This window comes from Dreissena polymorpha, chromosome 11 (assembly GCF_020536995.1).
Source record: "Dreissena polymorpha isolate Duluth1 chromosome 11, UMN_Dpol_1.0, whole genome shotgun sequence".
NCBI classification, from domain to species: domain Eukaryota; kingdom Metazoa; phylum Mollusca; class Bivalvia; order Myida; family Dreissenidae; genus Dreissena; species Dreissena polymorpha.
Genome location: NC_068365.1, coordinates 26,476,536 through 26,496,604, shown reverse-complemented (window position 1 = coordinate 26,496,604; position 20,069 = coordinate 26,476,536). Strand labels below are relative to the sequence as shown.

The 20,069-nt window shown below is 35.4% G+C and overlaps 1 protein-coding gene across 2 annotated transcripts; it reads left to right on the top strand.

Moving 5' to 3' along the window:
- Window positions 1-572: 572 nt before the first annotated feature.
- Window positions 573-19,778, top strand: LOC127850710 (acetyl-CoA acetyltransferase, cytosolic-like). 2 transcript variants are annotated; one of them, XM_052383985.1, is made up of 9 exons: window positions 573-671; window positions 9,386-9,520; window positions 11,673-11,854; window positions 12,591-12,708; window positions 12,947-13,090; window positions 15,016-15,138; window positions 15,379-15,533; window positions 15,879-15,989; window positions 17,894-19,778. In XM_052383985.1, the coding sequence occupies exons 1-9, from the start codon at window positions 623-625 to the stop codon at window positions 18,059-18,061; spliced, it is 1,185 nt and encodes a 394-aa protein (XP_052239945.1). In that variant the 5' UTR covers window positions 573-622; the 3' UTR covers window positions 18,062-19,778. The 2 variants fall into 2 exon arrangements, with proteins under 2 accessions (XP_052239945.1, XP_052239944.1); XM_052383984.1 differs by lacking the exon at window positions 573-671 and adding an exon at window positions 7,315-7,413.
- The last annotated feature ends 291 nt before the right edge of the window (window positions 19,779-20,069 follow it).

Genomic DNA, 20,069 nt, shown 5'->3' with positions numbered 1-20,069 from the left:
TTCTATTGTATAGATGTAATACACAAATTTAAAAATGAGAGAAGAGAAAAAATAGGCATGTCGCCAGTGCACTATATTGTATTTTTACTTGTACATATTTTGTAAAAGTGACTGATATTGACTAGGGTTCATTGTATGAATATTCTTACAAGTGACCAATTTGGGAATTCATTATTTTGGTGAGTCGTATGTTTATGGATTTCACATGATAACAGTAGACTTCACCCCAGTCATGGAACATATGGGATTTTGTTTGTTTGTTTACTCATAAAGATATACATTTTAATTTCAAGGAGCAATATTTTGAAAGGATTCTTTTTTCCGTTAAAATTCCAAGAATCATGCCCTGGCAAGAGAGTGTAGGAATATTGAGTATTTACATTATTTAAAGTCAATACATTTGTAACAAGTTACACATGTTTGGATGTGCTCATAACCCCCAAAAAGATGAGTTTAAGTTTCTTCATAATTATTACAAAATGTGTATTTATTATCAGCACTTGGCATGACACATATTTAAAACACTTCTAAAGTCGCTGTTTTATTTGCTATTTTCTATGCACATTGACCGTACGTCGTCGATTTCACCGTTTCGACCTATAGAAACAACAACAACGAGGAAATGTCTGACACTGGCGTCGTAATTGTTGCTGCTGTTCGCACCCCTATCGGTAAATGACACTTTATTATGGAACTACAGTTGCTGTAACATTCGTTTCATTATAATGGGAAAATCGTTTGCTTAATTTTTAAAGGTTCACCTTAAATGGAAATACGAAATTTTAGAAGTAGTCGGTATCCGGATACAATATTTCGGACTATACAGGAGGACACAAGTTGATATCTATCCCTGCTTTAAATATATTTTTATAATTCTCAATGCTTTTGTGTGTTTATTCTTTACTTGTATCACACATGATACATACATATAGTAATTGTTAAAGGCATATATTTCTTCATAAATGTTTTAACCTTTGAGATTTTAACCAGTTAATTAAAATTGCCATCTTTAATACTTTAAATAACAAAAAACAAATCTAATCATCAAAAAGTTAAATCTTTCTTTTTTCTAACCCAGTGTATGTATACAAATTGTTGCAGTATCACTCATAATCACAGTGACTGTTAATTAAAATACATACATATTCTATAAATACAAATAAGAGAATTTACTGATAAATTCTCTGCATAACACCATGCTTTGAATAATAGCAAACCATTTACTCAATACTTATAACTTTCAGAAAAAAATAAACTGTACAAACCTACATGCAATAAATTGGCGTTTCATTAAATTAAGACATAATGTTTCTATCAAAATGATCAAAATACTTACTTGTATATTGCATTAATATTGGTGAGCAACTCTGACAAGGCTTTTTTCGCTTTTTTGGGAAGATAGCCCATGGCTTTGAAATTGGGAATTTTATTGGCATTTTCAAGAAATTGGGAAAATAAATTGGGATTTAAAACGTCATGAAAGAGTTCAACATCTCTTATCACAAACACCATCATGATCAACAGTTTATCTATAACAGGCCTCATATTTTGTCAAGGAAAACAATCTTGCATCGGGCATCATTTTATTGGGAGGCGCTTCATCTTCTGAAGAACTACTGCTTTAAACATGTTGAATATCAGTCAACACTTTGCTTTCGGAAATCAACGATGAGCGGATGACGATGCAAAAGAGTCACTTGTTATAAAATTGTTCTTGTTGGCAATGTTTATCTATTTAATGACGCTTGCTTAAAAAAAATACAGTTTTTGTTTGGCCAGGTTTTTGCGTAGGAATCTTTGTCATAAAATATTTGAATTGTGCGACATCTTTGTTTTCCATTCAGCAGAATCACAAAACACTTGCAGTTCATCGCAAATATAATAAGCACCTGAACAATATGGAGAATATCAAACACGAATAATGCAAACGTTATGCAAATTGAGGTATAGTGTAAAGCCTGTACGAGACTGGACCGGACTACGCTTCGTTAAAAAGCGAAAATGCTGATGTCATTAGCGGTTCTTTTCCCGATTGGGAATTAGCAAATTTTGGGGAAAAAAGTATACTTTTTGCGATTGGGAATATAGCAAGTTTTGTTCTGAACAGGAATTATTTCAGCTATCTTTGAGCTGATCCACTGCCTTTCATTCATACAGTAAGCACTATGGAATAATAAATTATATTAGCCATAACAAAGTTTTTAAGTATCATCAATTGCTTTAAATTTAACTTTAGTTTAAACCTATTTATTTTAGCTTGATGGCATCAGAAGCCTCAGGCTTTTAGAAACGCTCTTGAGTCCGTTTCCTGGGCCTATAACAAGTACTTGGTGTCTTCGAGGAAACTTATCCATTATGCCACAGCAAACTTAGACCTTTTGGGTGTGAGCAAAACTGATTTCACCAAACCAAAACTGGTGTTTCATCCACTGTAGTGTATTTACATTTCAGATACTTTGTAACTCATATCAGCCCCTGCAATCTATCTTTATTGCACACATATTTGAAGGCGGAGTGCATGTGTTTACATGACAAGTGAAAAATATAAGGCACTTGCCTGCAGGACTAGTGCATAAATGAAATATTTTTGTCTCCTTGTTTCATCTGTCTCAAATGCAAACTGCTGCTTGCCTTTTCCAGGCACATTGAATGGCAACTTGTCCAGTTTGAAAGCTCATGAGCTTGGAGCCATCTGCATCAAAGAAGTTCTACGGAGGACAGGCCTGGGTGGTGAGGTGGTGTCAGAGGTTATCATGGGGCAAGTCCTCACTGCAGGTTAGTTACCAGTGTGTCTTGCTGTGGCCTAAAAATATATATGCTAAAATTGTGACCCGTTATACTTTTTTGTGGAATGATTACATACTTTTTTGTGGAATGATTACAGTGTTTTTATTTCGTTCATATTTGGGGCCCAAATATGACCTAAAAATTCTCATTCATAGGTTTCCACAAAAGATACATATTTATATATATTTTTTATTCTTAACATTGTGTTCATCTCCCATCCAGCTCTATAAGTTGAACCTTAGTTACTATAATATTTAGAACACTCATTTTCTTTTTTGAAAGCAACAACAACACTTTTTACAATTTTAGTCAAAACACTGTGATTTTTCCACAATCCAAAGGGATCAGGCCCGATTTCCATAATTGTGAAAAAACACTGGGTTAGTTTCATTTCTGTGTGTGTGTTTTTTTTTCATCCCCCGCCAGAGGCGGAGGGATATTGTTTTGGCGTTGTCCGGCTGTCCGTCCGTCCGGCACTTTTGCGTCCGGAGCCATATCTTGGAAGTGCTTGGGCGGATTTCATTGAAACTTCGTATGAGTATATATATGCATAAGAGGATGATGCACGCCAAATGGCATTGTACACCATCTGTTAAAAACAGAGTTATGGCCCTTTTTATCTTGAAAAAATGCTTTTTACTATAGGCACTTTTGTGTCCGGAGCCATATCTTGGAAGTGCTTTGGCAGATTGCATTGAAACTTGGTATGAGTATATATATGCATAAGAGGATGATGCACGCCAAATGGCATTGTACACCATCTGTTAAAAACAGAGTTATGGCCCGTTGTATTTTGAAAAAATGCTTTTTACTATAGGCACTTTTGTGTCCGGAGCCATATCTTGGAAGTGCTTTGGCGTATTTCATTGAAACTTCGTATGAGTATATATATGCATAAGAGGATGATTCACGCCAAATGGCATTGTACACCATATGTTAAAACCAGAGTTATGGCTCTTTGTATCTTGAAAAAATGCTTTTTACTACAGGCACTTTTGTGTCCGAAGCCATATCTTGGAAGTGCTTTGGCGGATTTAATTGAAACTTGGTATGCGTATATATCCCCTGCTAGAGGCCAGAGGCGGAGGGATATTGTTTTGGCGTTGTCCGTCACTTTTGTGTCCGGAGCCATATCTTGGAAGTGCTTTGGCGGATTTCATTGAAACTTGGTATGAGTATATATATGGATAAGAGGATGATGCACGCCAAATGGCATTGTACACCATCTGTAATTAACAGAGTTATGGCCCTTGGTATCTTGAAAAAATGCTTTTTACTATAAGGTAATAGCATCTCCATTAACCCATTCAGCCCTAGCGTTCATCCGTCCGATTTGCACCCATCCTCAAACAAAGCATATGTTGCGAGGGATATCAATTCTACGAATTTGCGTGTTTATAAATGTTTCTTTTTTTGAGAAATGTATATTGGTTTTAATATTACCGAGCTACTCAACCCAACGATGCTATGCTCAGTGTTGCATGATAATATTATTTGGATGCCTTGAAATGTATTTAAATTGATATGACACAAAGTAAAAGTCAGATGTGTAAACTCATATTTCTGACTTATGTGTTACATGTGGTCATTGTCATGAAATATTGGTAAATTTTCTTCACAGTTGGATTGTGTTTGCATATTTCTGCTATTACAGGTGAAGGTCAAAACCCTGCTCGACAGGCTAGCGTTCTGTCCGGTGTTCCCTATGATGTTCCTGCCACAGGGGTGAACATGCTGTGTGGGTCAGGGTTGAAGGCCGTTGCCATGGGTTACCAAGCAATAAAGGCTGGGGACTCTTCAATAGTTGAAAACTTTACAGATAAGTTATTCAATGATTGTACTGTTAGTCATTTGTTAAAACAAAATGTTTTTGTCATTTTAAGTGTTTCAATTTTAAGGTAATTTAACGTAATTTCTAACTTTTCGATAACTGGTTATTCCACCATAGATTAAACTTATAGAGCTGGATAGGGAGATAAACTAAATGTTGCAATTTATTTTTTATGTCGCCTTAAATTGTTAATTTTAGGCAATAATTTGGGGGGAAATATATACTTTATATTATTATGAATGGGTGAAAATCACGTCTCCAAATAAAAACAAAAAACTACACTGCTATTCTTAGTTTTCTATGAACAAGATCAATAATATTTCAAACATTATGATTAAAACTATTTGATTTTTTTCCAAAACTGTATAACTATTTGATACATTTTAATTAGATCAGTGTACAAAGGAATGAAAACATGCACGTTTCAGGCAGTAAAGTAATTACTCAAAACATAAAATTCTTCATTGATTTAAGTTCAATAAAGCCACGCATCAAATAATGAGCTAAGTAAAACTAAAATAAATTTTTTGAGAAAAAATGACAGCTATAATTTCGCTAATCAACATGAAGTTTGAAAACAACCCGAGAGTTTAAAAATAACTTCATTCAATAACAGATTTAGATATGTTTTACGTTCTGTATTTAAATGGATGACAGACAGGTTCTTCAGGACTGAATGCCTACAGCTTAGCTTCAATACTTTCTGTGCAAGTCCACAGTGCAATGGCTAAAGACACGAATGTTCAATATAAATTGAGTTAAACATGACTATTATTACGCTCAATTTTAAAAATAGCTTTTATCTAACGATTTCGTTCAGATATTTGATCAGTCTGACAAGCTTTTACAAAGATCATTGAAGATACATAAAGCGATTTGCGATATCAGTGTGTTTACCATTTTGACGGAAACGGAAAAGGAAATAAGCGATGTTGAACGGTGTAAACTGCGGTTGGTTCAAGTAAATTCTCCGGCGGAAAGTCTAGCGTTTGTTGCAACAAACTTAACTATATAAACACTTGATTTTTTTTTTACTATCATGAGTGTAACACTGTAAGGGTTAATATTAATGTTAGTAAAGACCTTTTAAATAAAATATGTTAAAATATATCAAGATTGCAAGGCGTGACTATCTAAATTACAATACAGAGTAAAAATCCATACCACTTCTACTACGGGGCCGTCCATAAAGTATGTCACGCTCTAGGTGGGGGGGGGGGGGGGGGTAATAAAGTGTGACAGTTTGTGACATGGGGGAGGGGGTGTCAGGCCATGTCTGATGTAAGTCACACATTTATTTTTATTGACGATTACTAATCTAGTATTAAAGTCATTAAAACAATGTGAAAGTTCTTTTAAGTGAAATTTTAATACGGTTTAATAGTGAATTGTGTTTTAGATAAAATTTGAAATAGGTATTCATTAAAAAATATACTACTACTACTACTACTACTACTACTACTACTACTACTACTACTACTACTACTACTACTACTACTACTACTACTACTACTACTACTACTTCTACTACTACTACTACTACTACTACTACTACTACTACTACTACTACTACTACTACTACTACTACTACTACTACTACTACTACTACTACTACTACTACTACAACTACTACTACTACTACTACTACACTACTACTACTACTACTACTACTACTACTACTACTACTACTACTACTACTACTACTACTACTACTACTACTACTACTACTACTACTACTATACTACTACTACTAGTACTACTACTAGTACTACTACTATACTACTACTACTACTACTACTACTACTACTACTTCTACTACTACCACTCAAAAGAAGAAGAAGTAGAAGAAGAAGGAAAAGAAGAAGAAAAAGAATAAAACTTGAGTAACCGACATTACAAATATTTAAATTTATTTTAAGAGAAAATAAGCTTTATTTACATCGTCCATAGGTATTTGCAAGTCGAGGCCGTCCTGCTCCTTACCGAACACAATAATATGTGTTAGTAGCACAAATTTTAGTTAGTATTTCCAGAAATGCATATAAACAAATTATGTCTTCTCATAATATATAAACATTGACGCATATCATTTTAACTATCTAGTAGGTTGATAAAGATTAACATTTCTATTGTATAGATGTAATACACAAATTTAAAAATGAGAGAAGAGAAAAAATAGGCATGTCGCCAGTGCACTATATTGTATTTTTACTTGTACATATTTTGTAAAAGTGACTGATATTGACTAGGGTTCATTGTATGAATATTCTTACAAGTGACCAATTTGGGAATTCATTATTTTGGTGAGTCGTATGTTTATGGATTTCACATGATAACAGTAGACTTCACCCCAGTCATGGAACATATGGGATTTTGTTTGTTTGTTTACTCATAAAGATATACATTTTAATTTCAAGGAGCAATATTTTGAAAGGATTCTTTTTTCCGTTAAAATTCCAAGAATCATGCCCTGGCAAGAGAGTGTAGGAATATTGAGTATTTACATTATTTAAAGTCAATACATTTGTAACAAGTTACACATGTTTGGATGTGCTCATAACCCCCAAAAAGATGAGTTTAAGTTTCTTCATAATTATTACAAAATGTGTATTTATTATCAGCACTTGGCATGACACATATTTAAAACACTTCTAAAGTCGCTGTTTTATTTGCTATTTTCTATGCACATTGACCGTACGTCGTCGATTTCACCGTTTCGACCTATAGAAACAACAACAACGAGGAAATGTCTGACACTGGCGTCGTAATTGTTGCTGCTGTTCGCACCCCTATCGGTAAATGACACTTTATTATGGAACTACAGTTGCTGTAACATTCGTTTCATTATAATGGGAAAATCGTTTGCTTAATTTTTAAAGGTTCACCTTAAATGGAAATACGAAATTTTAGAAGTAGTCGGTATCCGGATACAATATTTCGGACTATACAGGAGGACACAAGTTGATATCTATCCCTGCTTTAAATATATTTTTATAATTCTCAATGCTTTTGTGTGTTTATTCTTTACTTGTATCACACATGATACATACATATAGTAATTGTTAAAGGCATATATTTCTTCATAAATGTTTTAACCTTTGAGATTTTAACCAGTTAATTAAAATTGCCATCTTTAATACTTTAAATAACAAAAAACAAATCTAATCATCAAAAAGTTAAATCTTTCTTTTTTCTAACCCAGTGTATGTATACAAATTGTTGCAGTATCACTCATAATCACAGTGACTGTTAATTAAAATACATACATATTCTATAAATACAAATAAGAGAATTTACTGATAAATTCTCTGCATAACACCATGCTTTGAATAATAGCAAACCATTTACTCAATACTTATAACTTTCAGAAAAAAATAAACTGTACAAACCTACATGCAATAAATTGGCGTTTCATTAAATTAAGACATAATGTTTCTATCAAAATGATCAAAATACTTACTTGTATATTGCATTAATATTGGTGAGCAACTCTGACAAGGCTTTTTTCGCTTTTTTGGGAAGATAGCCCATGGCTTTGAAATTGGGAATTTTATTGGCATTTTCAAGAAATTGGGAAAATAAATTGGGATTTAAAACGTCATGAAAGAGTTCAACATCTCTTATCACAAACACCATCATGATCAACAGTTTATCTATAACAGGCCTCATATTTTGTCAAGGAAAACAATCTTGCATCGGGCATCATTTTATTGGGAGGCGCTTCATCTTCTGAAGAACTACTACTGCTTTAAACATGTTGAATATCAGTCAACACTTTGCTTTCGGAAATCAACGATGAGCGGATGACGATGCAAAAGAGTCACTTGTTATAAAATTGTTCTTGTTGGCAATGTTTATCTATTTAATGACGCTTGCTTAAAAAAAATACAGTTTTTGTTTGGCCAGGTTTTTGCGTAGGAATCTTTGTCATAAAATATTTGAATTGTGCGACATCTTTGTTTTCCATTCAGCAGAATCACAAAACACTTGCAGTTCATCGCAAATATAATAAGCACCTGAACAATATGGAGAATATCAAACACGAATAATGCAAACGTTATGCAAATTGAGGTATAGTGTAAAGCCTGTACGAGACTGGACCGGACTACGCTTCGTTAAAAAGCGAAAATGCTGATGTCATTAGCGGTTCTTTTCCCGATTGGGAATTAGCAAATTTTGGGGAAAAAAGTATACTTTTTGCGATTGGGAATATAGCAAGTTTTGTTCTGAACAGGAATTATTTCAGCTATCTTTGAGCTGATCCACTGCCTTTCATTCATACAGTAAGCACTATGGAATAATAAATTATATTAGCCATAACAAAGTTTTTAAGTATCATCAATTGCTTTAAATTTAACTTTAGTTTAAACCTATTTATTTTAGCTTGATGGCATCAGAAGCCTCAGGCTTTTAGAAACGCTCTTGAGTCCGTTTCCTGGGCCTATAACAAGTACTTGGTGTCTTCGAGGAAACTTATCCATTATGCCACAGCAAACTTAGACCTTTTGGGTGTGAGCAAAACTGATTTCACCAAACCAAAACTGGTGTTTCATCCACTGTAGTGTATTTACATTTCAGATACTTTGTAACTCATATCAGCCCCTGCAATCTATCTTTATTGCACACATATTTGAAGGCGGAGTGCATGTGTTTACATGACAAGTGAAAAATATAAGGCACTTGCCTGCAGGACTAGTGCATAAATGAAATATTTTTGTCTCCTTGTTTCATCTGTCTCAAATGCAAACTGCTGCTTGCCTTTTCCAGGCACATTGAATGGCAACTTGTCCAGTTTGAAAGCTCATGAGCTTGGAGCCATCTGCATCAAAGAAGTTCTACGGAGGACAGGCCTGGGTGGTGAGGTGGTGTCAGAGGTTATCATGGGGCAAGTCCTCACTGCAGGTTAGTTACCAGTGTGTCTTGCTGTGGCCTAAAAATATATATGCTAAAATTGTGACCCGTTATACTTTTTTGTGGAATGATTACATACTTTTTTGTGGAATGATTACAGTGTTTTTATTTCGTTCATATTTGGGGCCCAAATATGACCTAAAAATTCTCATTCATAGGTTTCCACAAAAGATACATATTTATATATATTTTTTATTCTTAACATTGTGTTCATCTCCCATCCAGCTCTATAAGTTGAACCTTAGTTACTATAATATTTAGAACACTCATTTTCTTTTTTGAAAGCAACAACAACACTTTTTACAATTTTAGTCAAAACACTGTGATTTTTCCACAATCCAAAGGGATCAGGCCCGATTTCCATAATTGTGAAAAAACACTGGGTTAGTTTCATTTCTGTGTGTGTGTTTTTTTTTCATCCCCCGCCAGAGGCGGAGGGATATTGTTTTGGCGTTGTCCGGCTGTCCGTCCGTCCGGCACTTTTGCGTCCGGAGCCATATCTTGGAAGTGCTTGGGCGGATTTCATTGAAACTTCGTATGAGTATATATATGCATAAGAGGATGATGCACGCCAAATGGCATTGTACACCATCTGTTAAAAACAGAGTTATGGCCCTTTTTATCTTGAAAAAATGCTTTTTACTATAGGCACTTTTGTGTCCGGAGCCATATCTTGGAAGTGCTTTGGCAGATTGCATTGAAACTTGGTATGAGTATATATATGCATAAGAGGATGATGCACGCCAAATGGCATTGTACACCATCTGTTAAAAACAGAGTTATGGCCCGTTGTATTTTGAAAAAATGCTTTTTACTATAGGCACTTTTGTGTCCGGAGCCATATCTTGGAAGTGCTTTGGCGGATTTCATTGAAACTTGCTATGAGTATATATATATGCATAAGAGGATGATGCACGCCAAATGGCATTGTATACCATCTGTTAAAAACAGAGTTATGGCCCTTTGAATCTTGAAAAAATGCTTTTTCTATAGGCACTTTTGTGTCCGGAGCCATATCTTAGAGTGCTTTGGCGGATTTCATTGAAACTTGCTTTGAGTATATATATGCATAAGAGGATGATGCACGCCAAATTGCATTGTATGCCATCTGTTAAAAACAGAGTTATGGCCCTTTGTATCTTGAAAAAATGCTTTTTACAATAGGCATTTTTGTGTCCGGAGCCATATCTTGGAAGTGCTTTGGCAGATTTCATTGAAACTTGGTATGAGTATATATCCCCCGCCAGAGGCGGAGGGATATTGTTTTGGTGTTGTCCGGCTGTCCATTCGGCTGTCCGTCCGTCCGTCACTTTTGTGTCCGGAGTCATATCTTGGAAGTGCTTTGGCGTATTTCATTGAAACTTCGTATGAGTATATATATGCATAAGAGGATGATTCACGCCAAATGGCATTGTACACCATATGTTAAAACCAGAGTTATGGCTCTTTGTATCTTGAAAAAATGCTTTTTACTACAGGCACTTTTGTGTCCGAAGCCATATCTTGGAAGTGCTTTGGCGGATTTAATTGAAACTTGGTATGCGTATATATCCCCTGCTAGAGGCCAGAGGCGGAGGGATATTGTTTTGGCGTTGTCCGTCACTTTTGTGTCCGGAGCCATATCTTGGAAGTGCTTTGGCGGATTTCATTGAAACTTGGTATGAGTATATATATGGATAAGAGGATGATGCACGCCAAATGGCATTGTACACCATCTGTAATTAACAGAGTTATGGCCCTTGGTATCTTGAAAAAATGCTTTTTACTATAAGGTAATAGCATCTCCATTAACCCATTCAGCCCTAGCGTTCATCCGTCCGATTTGCACCCATCCTCAAACAAAGCATATGTTGCGAGGGATATCAATTCTACGAATTTGCGTGTTTATAAATGTTTCTTTTTTTGAGAAATGTATATTGGTTTTAATATTACCGAGCTACTCAACCCAACGATGCTATGCTCAGTGTTGCATGATAATATTATTTGGATGCCTTGAAATGTATTTAAATTGATATGACACAAAGTAAAAGTCAGATGTGTAAACTCATATTTCTGACTTATGTGTTACATGTGGTCATTGTCATGAAATATTGGTAAATTTTCTTCACAGTTGGATTGTGTTTGCATATTTCTGCTATTACAGGTGAAGGTCAAAACCCTGCTCGACAGGCTAGCGTTCTGTCCGGTGTTCCCTATGATGTTCCTGCCACAGGGGTGAACATGCTGTGTGGGTCAGGGTTGAAGGCCGTTGCCATGGGTTACCAAGCAATAAAGGCTGGGGACTCTTCAATAGTTGTGGCTGGAGGTCAGGAAAGCATGAGCAGGGTAACATTGTTCTTCTGTTTGGGACAATTTTCTTTAAACTTAGTCTTGAAAGTGCATAAATATTGTTAGATGTTTGAATTTATGTGCATTAGCATCTACATTTAAATATAAAAAAAATGCACTTACTCAAAAGTATACATGCATAAGATATTATCCCTAAACTTGGTATACGCATTCAGCTATAACTTTTCTGTTTGTCATTCTGTCAATAAATTTCTCGTTTAATCCAACCTTCTGTCTATTCATCAACAAAAAACTGTTATAGTGTAACAGCGTGAAAAAATACATAAGATATTGTGATGAAAATTGGTGTACATATTTAGCTATAAGTGTTCAGTGTCTCTATCTGTCAAATGTTTCCTTTGTTAATCCTTTCATCTTCCTGCCTGTCAGTAACAACTTAAATAACTGTAAAAGTATATATCATATAACTGGATGGGGCTAATTCTCAAAAATTGCTTAAGAAACTTGGTATACTTGTAATGGGCAATGTGGGAATAATGCAAGAGCAGAGTTAAAATGTCAGATCTCTTTTAGTTAGATTAGAAAATAAATGTATTAAATGAATATTCCTGTGCTTAATTGAAATTGGATTTTTATGAAACATTACATTACAGATAAAGGGCTAAATGAAGGTATATTATGCACATTTTTAATTTTTATAATTTAGTTTTTTTACCCTACATGTGGGGATAACTGTTTTGCATGCAGTACTGTCAAAGCCTTGTTTAAATAGGCAAAGCACTGCGTTCATATGCGGGAAGCCACCAAGTTTGGAGATGTGTCCATGGTTGACACCATGATGAAGGATGGACTCACAGATGCCTTCCACAACTACCCCATGGGAATAACAGGTATGACAAATGCACATGGACTTCCAGCACAAAGACCTCCATGATTACTCTTGTATAAAAAATATTTCTACAGACATTGTGCCCCTATGTCTAATTCAATTATGTCATTTTTTATTTACTGGCTTTAGTATGTGCACATATTGCATCATTTTCAGCTTAGATTCTTACATGTATTCTAATATAGATGACTGTGGTAAGTAAAGCAACATATCACATATGGATGTTCATGTTTTTACAGCTGAGAATGTAGCCAAGCAGTGGGGCGTATCACGACAGGAACAGGACACCTTTGCCTTTGTCTCACAGCAGAAATGTGCAGCAGCACTACAGTCGGGGTATTTCCAGAAAGAGATTGTACCTGTGCCTGTGAAAACTAGGACTGGTAATACAGGACATGGATTATTGACTAGGACTGTGTTCAAGTACATTTTAAAACCCTTTCCCACTGAGAAGCAAAGTGAAAATAGTTATGTGCAAACACCCTAAAACCAGAAAAGCCTGCGAGCAACTTGCAGTCTGTTCAAGTTTTATGCTGTTTGCTGCTCATCAGTATCTAATGTTTGGAGATGAAGCCTTAAATACTTGAATCTAGTAAGAAAGGTCTTAAATTAAATATAACTTTCTAAGGGACTACAAATTCGTGAAAATACGTGTCTAATTGGTAAAGGGTTTATCTTACAGTAATAGCACAATTTATGAAATGCCTTCCTTAGTTCAATAGGGAAATAACAAACATGTGATTTAAATTACCAAACAGTGAAGTTAACAGTGAACATTTTTTAACAATTGTTTCAGTTTCAATTTGAAATGATGTCATTATTTTGATATTACATGTATCGTGTTATTATTTCTGCAAAGTAATCCAATTTCATCCATTCCAACTGTCACAAACAGTGGAAAAGCATCACATAAAAAAGATAATTGGTTGGTGTTGATTGATTATTGATTTTTATGCCCCCTTTTGAAGAAAAGGGGGTATATAGTTTTCGCACTGTCCGTCTGTCAGTCTGTCTGTCTGTCTGTCACACTTTCGTGTCCGCTCTCTAATTCAAATAGTTTTCATCCCATCTTTACCAAACTTAGTCAGAAGTTGTATCTAGACAATATCTAGGTCAAGTTCGAATATGGGTCATGCCTGGTCAAAAACTAAGTCACGGGGTTACTTAGTGCATTTCAAGGATTTAGCATTGTGTCCACTCTCTAATTGAAGTAGTTTTCATCTGATCTTTATCAAACTTGGTCAGAAGTTGTACCAAGACAATATCTAGGTCAAGTTCAAATATGGGTCATGCCGGGTCAAAAACTAGGTCACGGGGTCACTTAGTGCATTTCAAGGATTTAGCATGGTGTTCGCTCTCTAGTTTATGTGGCTTTCTGATTTATTTTGATATTCTTAGACATTTTTATGCCCCCGAAGGAGGTCATATAGTGATCTGACTGTCCGTCCGTCTGTCCGTCACACTTTGCGTTTAGATTTCGAAAAATGCTCATAACTTCTATGTTGCTTCAGATAGCAGTTTCATATTTGGCATGGATGTGTATATGGACAAGGTCTTTCCATACACACACAAATTTTGACCCCTGTGACCTTGACCTTGAGCTTAGGGTCCGTGTTTAGGTTTCGAAATCTGCGTTTAGGTTTCGAAAAAAGCTCATAACTTCTACCAAGCGTTTATAGGGGGCATAAGTCATCCTATGGTGACAGCTCTTGTTTAGCAACTTTTGATCATAGAAAAAATATCTTCATTCATATCAGCACCACTTTTGAAGATAATATTTGTTTTTACTCTCAAGTTAAAATTGAAATTCAAATCTAAAACCAGCAAATATTCTCTATTACTGTTTTTCAAAATACACGTATAAGCAGTTAGTACTTTCTCGAATTAAGGTAATGACAAAGATTGTTCAAATATCTGCTCTTAGGTTCATGCGGATGTGATTACAAAAGTGCGAGATCTTAAACTTACCTTGAATATAGTTGTATTGTCATAGCCAGCTCGTCATGTCGTCCGACGTCCGCGTCGTGCTAAAACCTTAACATTTTGTTGAGTTTTTGAACATTGGCTCTAAAATCAATTTGCTTCCACCTACAACTTTGAAACTTCATATGTAGATGAACATTGATGAGTTCTACACGCCACACCCATTTTTAGGTCACTAGGTCAAAGGTCAAGGTCACTGTGACCTTTAAAAAAATAAATTCTGACAAGCTTTCATTTATTCAAAACTGCACCGTAGCCGAGCGTGGCACCTGTTATGTGGTGCTCTTGTTAAATCTCCTGCTGTACAAGGTTTTTCTTCACACAGGCATGCATGAAGTAACTACAGACGAGTTTCCAAAACCAAGAACTAGTCTGGAAGGGCTGCAGAAGTTACGACCAGCCTTCATAACAGACGGGTCAGGAACAGTAACTGCTGGCAATGCATCTGGTATATCATTTTACATGATAATAACAATTATAATAATAATAACTGTGATGTTTCTTTACACAATAATCTGCTAAATTTGAACAATGATGATGGCAATATCACAAATCAAAACAGTGTAACATCACGGTTGTCGGATTGTTTAAACAAAGACAGTTAGTGGTAAACAGTATAAAATATAAAATGCAAAATGTAAATTTATCACACTTATCAAACAAGTCCAAGTCCTCTGATATTGTACAGGCATCAACGACGGTGCAGCCGCCGTTCTATTAATGAGGAGATCGGAGGCAGTCAGTAGGGGGCTGGTTGTGATGGGAGAGATTGTGTCATGGGCCCAGACTGGGGTGGACCCAGCGGTTATGGGAACCGGACCTATATCTTCAGTGAACATGGCGGTAAAATATATACTTGTGACTCTCTAATGTGCTTCTTCAGTAATATCATTTTACCCTGCACAGTGATAATGTTGACATTGGATCATACATTGGATCAGAAAACAAGCTTGAAAACAATTTGTTTTCAGTATTCTTCAAATAACACATTTATAAAAAGTGGAATTTCGAAACATGAATTATTTGTTAGATTTGTATGAAAATTGTCCATTCTGTTTTGGGGTTTTAATAATCCATGTATAATAATAGTGTTGGAAACCAGATTGGAAATAATATGTGTAACCATTTTATGCAATGAATTATTCAATGTAAACATATTCAAGCGCCATGTTTCTATGGTATTGACAGGTGAAGAAGGCTGGCTGGGCACTGGACAGTGTGGAGGTGTTTGAACTCAATGAGGCGTTTGCTGCCCAGTCCCTGGCAGTGATACGTGACCTCAACATTCCAGCTGACAAGGTAGGAGATGCGGACTATTTGTACATGTTTTTGAAATTGCTTTAAGTTATTTTTGCCCACACACATGTTGATCTTATTATTTTTAGCTTGACTATTATATATGAAATATATATAGTGGAACTATCCTACTCACTCCGGCGTAAGCGTTCCCGTCAGCGTGCAAATGTTAAAGTTTGCGTACTACCCCTAATATTTCCTTTGACATATTGCTTTTATATTTTGCATACTTCTTAACCAACATGACCCCAATCTATAAACAAGAGCAACCCAACTGTATCAAGCATTTGACAGAATTATTGCCCCTTTTATACTTAGAATATGCATATTATTAATAAATCTATGTTAAAGTTTGCGTACCACCTCAAATATTTTCTATGTCCTTTGACATATTGCTTTCATAGTTTGCATAATTCTTTACCAACATGATCCCAATCTATAAACAAGAGCAGACAACTGTATTAAGCATTTTGACAGAATTATGGCCCGTTTTATACTTAGATAATTGAACATTTTGTTTAAATTGCCATAACTTCTTTATTTATGATCACATTTGATTCATACTTTGACAAAACAACACTTACCTGACATACCACAATGCACTCCACCCAAACCATCCCCCATGCCCCACCCCAGAATCCCCCCCCCCCTCGCAAAAAAATAAATAAATCTGTTTCCTTATTATTTAAAGATCATCTATTAAATGACCACACACCCACATTATACCCCCCCCCCCCCTCTCCATGATGGCTTACGTTATACTGTCAAGCACTGAAATAGTCGAGCGCCCTGTCCTCTGACAGCTCTTGTTCTTTTTGCCGTTGTTCTATGAATGCTGAAATAACACCATTATATGTTGTGCATGTGCTGTATTGTTTATCATTTGTTGATTTTCAAAATTAAAATTGACATAGATTGAAAAGTTTTGGTTTGCGTTTTACAACACCTGCTAAATAAAGTTAAAAACAAAAAGTTAATCTGGTATCACTTTATTATAAAACCAACATTTGTATCCCCCCCCCCCCCTCCTCTAAGAACCAGGGGTATTTTATTGCTTCGTGCATGTCATTGTTTGATTGGTCGTTCAGATGGTTTTTCTGTCAGTAGACCATTTTGTTGCCCTTGATATCTAAGGCAAGCTTTGATGAGAGATCACACAAATTGGTATAATGGGCGTCTATTGATTATTTAGGTCAAAGGTCAAGATCCCAGGCGCTTTAAATATGAAATTAGTTTCTGTACGATATTTTGAAACTCATTCTTTTATGATCATGCAAAGCGGTATGATGGTAACTTGAGGTGAGGAAGACGACATTGAAGTCAAATTGTTAAGTTTACAGGGGCTCATTACACAAATTCCATTTTTCCCCGTAATCACAGAACGCTTTGACCTACCATCATCCTAATTGCTAGAGTGGTTTATTGGGAGAAAAAGAGGATGTCTATTGATTTTATGGTCAAAAAATAAAAGGACAGGGTGGTCAGTGTGTCTTGTACCTTGAGATTATTTCTGCACTATATATAGGGAAAACTTTAACCTTTAATCATCTATATTTGGCATGCTGGATACTAGAGCAGAAAATATAGGGGCAAGATTTGAGGTCAGCAGGTCAAAGGTCACGGGTGCATGCAGTACTAAAAAATCTCTAACAGTTGCACATATTTACAACGTGGGCATTCATGTTTTACAAACATATCTTGTGTTGATCAGATAATGGGCTTTTAAGGAACAATTTTAATGGTTCTACTTGTGACCAGGTATAGAATAATACAACGGTCAGCACATGACCATCAAGATTAATTAAAGGGATGTATTATGGATGAGTTAAATTGAAGATTTAAAAATACAACCTGTTGCACATGACTACATAATATGAGTTATTTCCCAGGTATTTCCACTGTTACAGGTGAACGTTAACGGTGGAGGTATTGCCCTGGGTCACCCGATAGGGGCCAGTGGAGCCCGCATCCTGGTGACCCTGTTACACACCATGGAGAGGACAGGGGCAGAGAGGGGCGTGGCCTCATTGTGTGTGGGAGGGGGCATGGGTGTGGCCATGTGTGTCCAGAGGTAGCCCTAAAAGTGGATATGACGAGGCCAGGACAGAAGTGATTTGAGTCTTGTTCTGGAAAACTGGGCTTAGCCCATGAGTACTAATTAGCCTGTGCAGTGCTCACAGGCTAATCTGGGACAACACTTTAAAGTGTTTAAGCACAGACATAAAGCCCAGTTTTCACGGAATGAGGCTTATATATACTGTAAAACCATTAAATTTTGTGTGGTACGAATTTTCGTGGATTTCGTTGGTCCGCTGAACCACGAACCAAGTACCAACGATGATTTATACATTTTAAATCCGAAATCGGTCATTTCCGAATGTCATTTCCGACATTTTCTATTGTTGTCGGTTATCCGAGATATTTGTTTTTGTAATAGTTACTTCACTTCAGTAGGCCACATTTCACTATATCTATGAGTTTATCTTGTTTTATTCATCATCGTTAACAGTTTGCAGATTTATCACATATGTCAATTAGTGCCAATTTAAGTTAAAAGAGACATAACGGTTTTCACACGTGTATTTTGGGGACCTTATTACTCAATTGGTACAACTAGGGGACCGAGTGCGCTGAGAATTGCAAATATTGTCAAAACAACATTGATGGCAATTAGCAAGCGGGGACCCACAAGTGCGCTGCTTAATCGCTCTTATCGACAATTATCGGCAACACTTGCATGCTTCAGTGCACATTAACCTCAAGTCTTGCTGTCAACACAGATTAGCAGATTATGCTTCGTTATTTACTGGTTGTTTTAATAAAAGTTAAATTATTATCACGGCCAGTCTTCCTCAAAAATTTGAAATCCATGAAATTACCTATCAACGAATTACTTGTCTTTTATTTGAAATCCACGAAATTTCGTCTCAACGAATTAGTTGCTTTTTATTAATCCACGAAATTTCATACCTACAAATTTCTATATGTTTACAGTATTCAATAAAGTGTAGTTAATGAGCATAAAACATAGTGGTTATGGCATGGTATTAAATGTGCATTTTATGCATTAGGTACTAGGTGTATTATAATGGTCTTGGACACATGTGAAAGCTGACTTATTTACTATGAACAACAATTCCAAAAACTGTGATATTCATTTATGTGTACTGTTTACAGAAATTAGATCCTACAAACATTTAAGTGTTGTGTTCAAGTTTACAATTGCCATTTATCTAACCTTTTTGCCAGAAGCCATAAATGATATATTGTTAATTTATTTGTTGAAAATTAAATTATATGCCTAGTGATATTTAGTGGCACAAATGGTTTGAATCTCACCCTTAAGGTAAATGAATTGTTTTGTGGCTGCAAGATCAGTGCTATATATTATCCCTTTATGTACAATATCACTGCACAAGCTGCTGGGCTAATGCACAAATAAAGTACATCACATGTTCACATACGGTATTTGGTGCATAATTTCACTATCAAGATGAAATTTCATGTATACTTGTAATTTACATTTTCCAAAGTGAACTATTAATTACTTCTGTTCAAGTTGGTGCAGTTATTGCATAAACTATAATATTTGTTTACTTTTTTGTAGATGCTGAATTACTCCTTGAATCTTTGTATATATGTATATCATTGATAGTGTCAACATTTTCTATTTTGAATACATTAAGATACTAAAACATGATCATTAACGTTTATTATTTATGTTTTAAATCTTTATGCTTTGTTATTAGAAATTCAATAAATGCGATGTCTTGCGACATAAGCTTCTTCTTCTATTAGTAACTATTTTATATTTACTCTTACCATGGAAGTCTTTATGACAAAATCAATATACATCTAGCAACTAACAAATGTATACCATTAGTTAAAATACTTTTATTGTGTACATTTACATTTACACTGGTAAACTCATCACAAATATTGTGAACACTTTCTAAATTTCATCACATAAAAATATTTAGGTTTACTGCAATTTCAACTGATTTATTCAATTGTTACGCCTCAGATGGATCAGTTTTGAGGCATATAGTGATCACATTGCCTGTATATCTGTACATCCCTGCA